The sequence below is a fragment of the Saccostrea cucullata genome, unplaced genomic scaffold, assembly GCF_032062105.1.
Source record: "Saccostrea cucullata isolate Sc308-1 unplaced genomic scaffold, CSIRO_AGI_Scuc_v1 ctg5547, whole genome shotgun sequence".
Classification (NCBI taxonomy): domain Eukaryota; kingdom Metazoa; phylum Mollusca; class Bivalvia; order Ostreida; family Ostreidae; genus Saccostrea; species Saccostrea cuccullata.
In genome coordinates, this window is record NW_026929518.1 from 19,506 (window position 1) to 29,993 (window position 10,488).

At 33.3% G+C, this 10,488-nt stretch overlaps 1 protein-coding gene across 1 annotated transcript; it reads right to left on the reverse strand.

Moving 5' to 3' along the window:
• Positions 1–4,080: 4,080 nt before the first annotated feature.
• On the reverse strand, positions 4,081–7,235 carry LOC134281092 (RING finger protein 145-like). The gene is made up of 2 exons (XM_062763557.1): positions 6,975–7,235; positions 4,081–5,963 (listed from the first exon to the last, which is right to left on the reverse strand). The coding sequence occupies exons 1-2, from the start codon at positions 7,117–7,119 to the stop codon at positions 4,234–4,236; spliced, it is 1,875 nt and encodes a 624-aa protein (XP_062619541.1). The 5' UTR covers positions 7,120–7,235; the 3' UTR covers positions 4,081–4,233.
• Positions 7,236–10,488: the final 3,253 nt, after the last annotated feature.

The window sequence follows — 10,488 nt, forward strand, 5'->3', positions numbered from 1 at the left end:
GGTTTTTGTCTCTGTGTACTGCGGAATGCTGCAAAACTACTCTTGGTCTCGTGGCCACGAGTATCGGAATCTCGTATGTGTTTTACTACCTCAATGTTATGGTAAATGTTTATCTTTATGGTTTGAGAGAATATTCCACGCGATACGATTGGGTAAACGGCCTGGTGGAGGGATTGTTAATGTTTCTGATGTGTGTCAGATCTGGGATCTTAAATACTGTAACTACAACGCCATGGAATACAAAGTTTTATTAAGAAGAGCATTTGCTATTAGAATTACGCTTCTTTTCGCAGTGTCGGTGTTCCTTAAAGGTACTTATGAAAAATATGAATATGTTATCTTGTCATTCAGTACATTACCAACAGCAAAACTATTCAAACACTTCCGCGTTCTTCTACTATATATTATGTTTATGGTATGTTCTCTCGTCGTTCCTTTCACAATTAGTCAGCTCGTTCATATAAGCGTATGTATCCCAGTAATAATTATTTGCCTGTCAACTAGTCTCCAGGTTCTGGCTTCTATTGCAACTTATGGTTTGTTTCTATATGATGGTTCTCGGTCATGTCCTTTAGAAAATCTGGACGATTCCGTATATTATATCAGATCTACTGTCAGAGTAATTGATTTCCTTGGTTCAGTTATCCTAGCCTGCACTGGTGTATGGGTCATCAAAACAGAGGGCTTAAGTTGGATTCAGACCCCAATGCTGATTTTGCACTGTTTTATCAATGTCTGGCAGCGGTTTCAATATGGATGGAAAAGTTTTCTTCAGAGAAGAGAAGCCACGAGAAAGGTTGATTCCTTGGCCTCGGCAACTAAGACAGAAATTAGGGACCATGATGACGTGTGCCCAATCTGTTTTCATCTGATGTCATCAGCAAAAATAACCCCCTGTGGTCATTTCTACCACAGGTCCTGTTTAAAGAAGTGGTCATACTTCAGGGATTCCTGTCCACTTTGTTATCGAGTGATCTTTTTCGTGTAAGAATATTTCAGTATAGCTTCCACACTGATAGCAAATACCTGAAGAACCCCTACTCTATCTACGGTGGCTCCAAGAAAGTCTGATAATTAGAGGCTGAATGCTTAGTCACTTTATTAAGGAATAATGAACTCATGTCAAATGAACTACTATAGTGTATAAACTTAATGCAATATACAAGTGCATTTATTGCCACTGTGTTTGTATTACCATTATAAGTATAAAAAGGACGACTCTGTTGTGACCATTTAATCCATTCCACTTTCCAGTGGTGATCATTATATGCATTCTAAACAAATTCCAATGTGTACATCCAATCCTCAGAATCTGATATGTTATATATCGTCTGTGTCACAGAGTATACATGTACACAGTGTTTGTATTTAAAGGACTCCTGGTAAACTTTTAATTGAAGTTATCAAAATAAACATGCACGAATAACTGACCTTTTACACATATGTTGTTACTCCTCAAATTTTAACGTATTAATGTTAAAAAATAATTCGATGTATTATAAATATGCTTCAAATTTTATTAAGTTTTACAGTTAAGTTTTAAACAGTCATTGTTTTGATATTTTGATGTAATTACTGTACGGTTATTTAAGCGAGACTGTTGATATCCCTGTTTCATCAACTTGTTTTTCAAAATCTTGCCTCGTTTTGAGGCATGCTCTTTGGTATCGAATAAACTGTGAGACAAAAATCTCTATATGCATGTGATAGGGTATATTGCTTCATGTGTTAGGGAATATGACGATGAAGATATATTGCATAAGAGGTTAGGGAAGTTAACAATAAAAAAATTGAATTCATCCATTTAAACGTAAATTTTTCTTATGAGGTTATCATTAATATTTTTTCTAGTAAAATATCCCACTTTAAAACAGTCTTATTTCGATTTCTTTCTGATATTTTGTTTGTTTGAATATATTTAACGTTAGTCTTGAGAATTTTCCACTCATTCTGGTGTCGCCACCATTTGCCAGTGGAGAGCTGCTCCAATTTTGACCTATTTTGGCCATTGAGCAGTGAAGGTGAAACATATGGAGATTACGAACATTATTTCAGTTCAAAAGCCCATAAAATAATACAAAATAGGAGCAGAACAAACACGGACCTCCGAAACATCGCAGAGAGGATCAGATGCCATGGAGGAGTGAGCATCCCCTGCTGACTGGTCACACCCGCAGTGTGCTCCTTGTCATAATCGGGAAATAACGGGAAAATTCGTCGTCAATTCAGTGTACATGTATAAATAATGAATTAACAATTAGTATGAAAAACGTCAGACAGCATTTGACTTAATGATAAATTGTGTTTGCTTACAAGGTAATTGTATCGACCATAAAACTTACGAAATGATGACTTTAAATGACATCATTTTCGTGTCAGCATCTTGCTACTTTGACATGGGACCTCGGTTTATACGGTCCCATCCAAAGGACTGGTCTTGATTACTGCAGTGGGATCGCTGTGAAGCTGACATATTTTAAAGTACAATGTAACCATTGTTAAATGTTAATACCTCATCGATATTTGAATGTTTAATGAATTCTGTTTCATTATTATTCAGAATTATGAATGTATCAAGAGTATCCCAAGGAACGCACATGTCACCTGTTTTGCAACTTAAGTTAAAATGAAAATAAATCTTAAGAGCGCTCAGCTATTTCTTAGCTACTAGCGATATAGTTCATGGCTCTACCTTACCCATGGACGTAATGTCCATAGATTGTTGGAAGAGCTGATCTCAAAAAACAAGAATCTTTTTAATATCATCTTGGAGAACTTTTTTGCACAATTCGATCCTCCTCTAAATATTACAGATCTCCAGGACTCCGCTTTAACTGAGTTAAAATTACATGTTATATGTTATATAATATATACTCACCGTCAATAGAAACGCAACACCCTAATTTTAGGGTAAAAATTATAAACAGATTATAACTATGTACCAAAAAAGTTAGGACATCTTTTACTGTGCCAAATCAGTTATTTAACGGTTGAATGAATTTCTTTCCATTACCGGAAGTTGCTTTTTAGCCCTCTTTACAGAATTCAAAATTTTCCATTTTTAATAAAATTTTAACAATATTTTGGGTTTCCAAGGTTTTGAAACTGTTAGTCATAATTATTGTACTAAAAGGCCGGGAAAAAATCCTTCTTTCTTTGTCGGATGTGATGCCTATATTTCCTCAAAATGACTGAAAGCAAGAAGGGGGGATGTTTTTAGAGTTATGTGTTACCTTCTAAAGTTTAATGATAACATTAAAAATGAATATATTTAGGGAAAAAGTAAATTTACAAAAAATTAATGCTCCATTTAAACATTAAATGTTATTTTTAGACCTAAGAAAGAAACAAATACCCATTAAATCTTAAAACATCCCCCCTTCCGACCACTTAATGAAAACGTACTAGTCCACCCTATGTAACAAATGCAGCCCGATTTCTATCATGCATTAAGTTTATTAATGTCTTAATCTGAGCGAAATTAATATTCTTGGGCATTTTTTAATACACGTTTTTCAGATATTGCGGTCGAATTTTCTCTAACCTGGCGTAGTGTGGCAACTTTTTGACTTCCGGTCAAGAAACTGCCATTTATGCTATTGAAACACCTGAGCCTGATGAGTCGTTATATAGTGTACATTTGCATCTGCAGCTCTTTTTTTCTTTATTTTGAGAATTTCCAGCATTAGCAATGAAAATCAGTCATTTTGAGGAAATATAGGCATCACATCCGGTAAAAAAAGAAGGATTTTTTCCCCGGCCTTTTAGAACAATACTTATGATTAACAGTTTCAAACCCTTGGAAACCCAAAATATTGTTAAAATTTTATTAAAAATGGAAAATTTTGAATTCTGTTAAGAAGGCTAAAAAGAAACTTCCGGTAATGGAAAGAAATTCATTCAACCGTTAAATAACTGATTTGGCAAAGTAAATGATGTCCTAACTTTTTTGGTACATAGTTGAAGCCTGTATATAATTTTCACCCTAAAATTAGGGTGTTGCGTTTCTATTGACGGTGAGTATATTAATAAAATTTCCTTTTATTAAACAAAGAAAATATTTTGAGTATCTTCAATTTTAAACATACATGTAAAATGCACAACGTATAAAATTTTTCTTATTCAACTCTATGAAAAGCTTAAAATAAAGAGAACATAAATACATTTTTCGCATTTGTCACTTAAAAATTTGTTCTATTAAAAAAAATAGATGTCATGTCCATGATTTTCACATTAGGATTGATTCTCCATTTCGTCAACTGAATCACAGTCAGATGTGGTTTCGAATTCGTAGAGTGAATTCTGTTCAGAATTGATGGAGGAATCCCCTTCAGAGTCGGAATCTGAATGGGTGTTGGATTCGTTGAATTCTTCAACTTCAGTGTTCAAGTCAGATTCAGAGTGAACGACTGACTCGTTGTTCAAATCGGATTCGGAAGATGAATCAGAACTTACGCTTTGTCGACATACTGGGCAAAGTTCATTAGTGTACATCCACTTTTGAAGACACATTCGGTGAAAGAAGTGACCACATGGTGTTATTTTAGCCGTCGAAATCGAATACTGACAGATCGAACACACACCATCAAAGTTTTGCATTTGTTCCTCAACTGTAACTGGTAATAAATCTATCATTTTCATGACTTTTCTTCTTACTTTTAAATTTTCCCACAACTTTTTAAGTCTCCCCCAATAGGGTAAACAGCCAGCTAACGCAAGAGGACTAAACCAGATGAAAAAGTTTTGAAAAAGAAAGAAGTCACCGATACAAATAAGAACACATGACAGAACAGTGTTTATAAATTGTATCGTCGACCAAATGTAAAAAATAACATCATCCATACTTTCCCATGGTCTGGAATACATGCGATCATATACATAAATAATATAAACGATAATAGAGGACGCTGCTTGAACACAGGTTGACACACAGAGTGATAAAATATTGAAAGTTTCAGATATATCACTTATTTTATAAATCAGGGTCATTGAGAGAATGCAAAGTATTATAATGAAAAAGTATGTCAGAAGTCCCTGGATATGTTTAATTGGCTTTGTGGTAGCAGCTCTACTAAATGATATGATAACTGCATGTGTGTTACAATATGTTATGTACAGAAAATATAAAACCATGGAAAGTAGTACAATTTTTATTCTGAATGCTCCTTGGAATGGACTTTCCAAATTTTCGGCTGATGGCAAATATCCAGACCTTATATACATTGCAAGTATGAAAAAGCCATGAGTCCAGGTCACTTTATAACTAAGCTTACCATAGGTATCCAAGCCATGTAAGAAAATAAGAGGAAGCGTAATGAAATACTGGAATCCACACAGAAGTGATGTACACATTGCGATCACCCCGAGAGGGGTAGTGCAGCATTCGCCGACACTCACGAAGAAAAGTGTATACCAATCCATTTCCTTCACTGGTTTTGCCACATTGCAAAATAAATGGTATAAAAATAACATACACCAATAAATGAGGAATTGTTTTGATAAACGTGTATGAGATGCGATGATATTTAAAAATACACCAAATCCGAAGTTGTCAATTATATTATACCATTCCTTTAGCAGATACATGGCAATTAAATGTGTAAGTTTGATTGTAAGAAAATAAAATATCGTTTCATTTGCCATGCAGTGAAAAAAATAGTTGACATCATTGGAAAGACCAAACTGCCATATGAAAAATGGCAATAGGTAAGCCACCATAAACACTTCAGTCCAATACTTTTCACCAAACAAATAATCGGTAAACATCCCACCGAGGATAAGACGTCCGAAATCTTTGGACGCATCCATGCTGAATAAGTTTTTGTTCTCAAATTTTTTGAATTCCGAAAACTCGACTGCATAGGAATAAGCAAAAATAACTGGGAATGCGCAGAGAAAGAACGAATACACTTGTCCAATTCTCGTTGATGGGCCAATCATCAATAAAACGACCGTGATCACAACTGGAAAGAAAGAGTTTCATTAGATACTGTTATATGTATGCAATTGGTGAGGATAATTTAAAAAGAAAATTTTCTTGTATTATTAAAAGGTTATTCGATACCGGGTATTCAAGTCAAAAGACTTCTGTAACTTGTACATGTTTTAATTAGCTTATCCAAGATCAATACAAAAAATCTTTATCATCAAGACCATTGCAACAATAACATTTTAATTAACGAGATGTTTATGTGAAACACTGATGCCCCCAATATGGCAGCTGATGGCGAGGGTTGAAATTTCTTAAATGCAAGTTAAACTCCAAGGTCAAGTGAAAAGGTTAAAATTATTGGTACCCAAAGGGAGGTCTTCTCAGAGTTAATACACCTGTGTAATATGATAGCCATTATGCAGTGTAGTTAGCTATTATGGTTCAAAAGGTTTTTTTTTAAGTGGATCGTACTCTGAAGTCGAGATAAAAATTGTTGGTATCCATTGGAAGGTCTTGTCACATGGAATACACATGTGAAATATGAAAGCCTTAGCACTAACAGTCCAAAAGTTATAGCCCAGCTTAGAGTTTTTTTTTAAAAGTGGGACAAACTCTAAGCTCAAGGTCAAATAATTTTATACCCAATAAAAGGCTTTGTCACAGTGAATACACATGTAAAATACTAGTATGAACGCCATAACACCAAAGTTCTATTTTAAAAGTAATTGCTATAATAAATGTTCGAAAATTCCAAATTCAGGTCATAAGGTAAAATTTGATGATACCAAAAAATACATTTGTTAAATATAAAAGTCATACCTCCACCCACTAAAAAGTTATAGAAAAGATTATTTTAGTTTTTGCGAACAAAATTATGAACAGACAGACAGACGGATGGACAGGGCAAGAACTATATACCCCGAATCTTCGATTTCTGTTTCCTTTATTGTACCTAAAAAAAATGAAATCGCTTTATTCCCATGTTTGTACACCTGACAATAATCAGTTTTAAAAAGAGATATTCATACAACTTTACACCTACCAAGAAAAGTCATTCCCTGTTGCAACCAGGAAGAATTCTGCAAAAATGAGCGAAACCATATCTCGAAGACAAGGAACGACGGTAGTCTGAGAATCAGAGTTAGTCCCGCAACTAGTTGTTCTTTATCAAATATATTTGATAACATTGTAATGGTTTCCAAAAAAACTTATTTTGAACCATGAAGTAATTTAACTCAATGGATACGTATTTTAAAATTCTTTCTTTATGTGTATTGTACATCCGAATTAGCTCTTTGGGAATTCCCTTAATTTGAAAACGAAAGCAAATTAAAAATATAAATTTTAAAAAGAAATACTTTTAAGATTATTCTGCTAGGAATACGGGATTCTAATATCTGAATTACTTCTTTTGACTTTAGAAGATTTCATAAGAAGGAAGATTTTTTAGGCCAATAGTGTCGAAGAAAAATATACAGCTGTTGACTGGGGTAGGGGGAAACAATCGATCTCTTGGACCGGAGTGCAAGCTGTTGCCCAAGGCCGTATGCGTCAGGGGGCAACAGTCTTTTTTAACAGTATGTTCCTGAACCGACAATCTGGGAAAGCAATCGAACTGTTGGACTTTTTAAGTGAAGAAATTATATAGAGAGGGACTGTTTAGTAGGGGTATAACAAGTCTGTTTAAAATGCTTTTTCAGGTTTTATATGCAATAAAAATTTATGTACGTTTAATATTCTTTAAACTGTGTGCAATGATTATCAAAAAAAAACCTTTTACCTGAGTGACAGTATAAATTAAATGAAAGCTTCCTTTTCTCTTTAAGAGCAATGTCAGGTCAAGATTATTACATGTATAATTTTTCTTAGACTTTTAGAATTTAAAAAATATTATTGTCAATCAGTGTATGCATATCTACTAATAAAAGGTGTTAAAATTTGTTCTAAAAATATAAATTGAGACCGATATTTAATATTCCTAGCATATCATAACGGAAAATATTCTTCGAGTAAAAATATGTGAGGCTAAAGTTCCAAGATATGAAATTGAATTAAAATTGCAGAATTTTCTGCTAAATATCCTTCCACCAAAAGAAATAGTCCCTCATAAATTTTGTGCTTCTTTGTGAACTTCAGAGCAGTTTTTTTCATTGAATGTTGAACAATTAACATTGTTTAATTTAAATATGTTAATAAAAATTAAATTATAATTAATAGTTTTGAAGTTATATATAGGTTCTGCCTGAACTTGTCTAAAAAGCTGACCAGTGACATTCCTTAAAATAGATATTGGCCGATTCTTACGTATTTGATTTATAGATTGTTCTTATTATCACATATACTAGTATACTGTTGTCATTAAACTAGTCATATACATATATTTAAGGAATCACTGTCTAGTTTGGAGAGTATGCCAGGGTATCAACAATAGTGGGAAACATGGGATAATTTGCAAAACAGGCGAAGCCCGTTATGCTAAAATTATCCCATCTTTCCCACTATTGTTGATGTCCCTGGCATACTCTCCTAACTAGACAGTGATTCCTTATATTTCCATTTCATTGTGAAATAAAATTGCAGTCTTAGACATTAAAAATGTAGACTAATAGAATTAAATTACACGAAGACTTCCATGCCAATTTCAATAGTCCTCGCACACTGACGTCAAACACAAAGGCAGCTGCACGAGATTTACATGCATATTTGGCCTCCTTAGGTCAGACACAGAGACAGATCCGCACGAAATTTGCATGCGTATTAGGCCTCCTTAGCTGCTGACCTATCGACCTGCCTAATTTACATTCCGGCAGAATTATCAAGAAATAAACTCCCCCAACTTTCAAACAGATATCACAGAGAAAAAAAAAATTAGAAATGGAAATATAAAGTTATGACCGTTCAGGAAGAGATATTTTTACTGATTTTTTGCTCACATCTGCTCTTAGATTTGAAAGCAAACAAAAGTTAAAAAGACCGCAGTTTGTTTAGAGAATCATTTTATTTGATATATTTTTAACTTGTGCTGAGCTTAATGAACTCATATTTATAATTTAGTTACTTCAGATGCTTATTAATTTAAACTTAATTTAATGTTCTTGACCCGGGATCATGAAACATCTTAATCTTAAGTCAAATAATGTACTTCTACACTCTTAAAAAAGTTTTACTTAGTAGTCATTTTTTACTTGAAATAACAAAGATAAGTAATAGATAATTACTAAGCATTTACTTAAAATTTTAAATCAATTACTGAAATATATGTCATTTACTAGATTCAAATGTTTTACTTGATTTTTGTATTTTAAAGAATTGTTTTACTTACACACTAAAAAGTTTTACTTAGTAATTTATATTAACTTAAATTTGTGTATATAAGTAATAACATTACTTGGTCTTTACTTACATTTTACCACTATTTACTATATAATTAATATTTTAATGCCCCCGTAAACAAAGTTTCGGGCGTATATAGTTTTTGTCGTGTCTGTCTGTCTGTCTAGCTGTCTGTCTAGCTGTCTCTCTGTTTGTCTGTTTATCCACAGAAACTTTTACCTTGCCCATAACTTTTGATTTAGCGGAGCTATGACTTTCATATTTCACACGTGTATTCCTTGTGACAAGACCTTTCTTTGAGTATCACCAAATTTGACCTTGACCTTGAAGTTTGACTCACTTATACACAAAAAATCCAAACTTATTCTTTATCCAAATCATTTGAACAGTAAATACCAGGACATGTATACTTCACATATATATTTTTTGTTGAAAGAACTTTCATTGAATACCAACAACTATGAAATTTTGACCTTGACCATGGGGATTTCCATCCTTGTGAAAAAAACTTTAACCTTGGCCATAACGTTTGAACGGTAAGGAATAGTGCTTTCATACTTACATATATGTAATCATTTTGAGAAGACCATTCATAGGATACCAAGAACTTTGACCCTTTGACCTTGACCTTGGAGTTTGACCCACTTTTAAAAAGCAAACCTTGACTCTAACTTTAAAAGGATTAGGGTTAGTGCATTCATACTTTACATAGTTCATCCTTGTGACAAGACCATTCTTTGGGTACCACCAAATCTGTCCCTTTGTCTTTGACCTTGGCGTTTGACCTACATTTCAAAATTGGTAACCTTGACCATAACTTCTGAAGGGTTAAGGCAAGTGTTTCCATATTTCACATATGTATTTTTTTTGGCAAGACCTTTCATTAGATACCAGTAACCTTGACCTTTTGACCTTGGAGATATCAAGAAATCCCAATAATTTAAATTTGCATTTAAGAAAAGTTTAACCTTTGAAATGTTGCCATACAGGGGCATAGGTGTTTCACAAACACATCTCGTTTGAATTGTATTTAATTGATTTACTTAAAACAAAAATTTATTTACTAAATCTAGAATTCAGATCAGTATTTACTTAAATATGGTAGTCTAATCACTAATTGTCTGTGAGGAGGAGTTATCTTTCTTCTAAATATTCCTTCATGTGAAAAAAAAGTCACACTAATAAAAATGCGACATTAAGTACTTGAAATGTTTAACCATTTT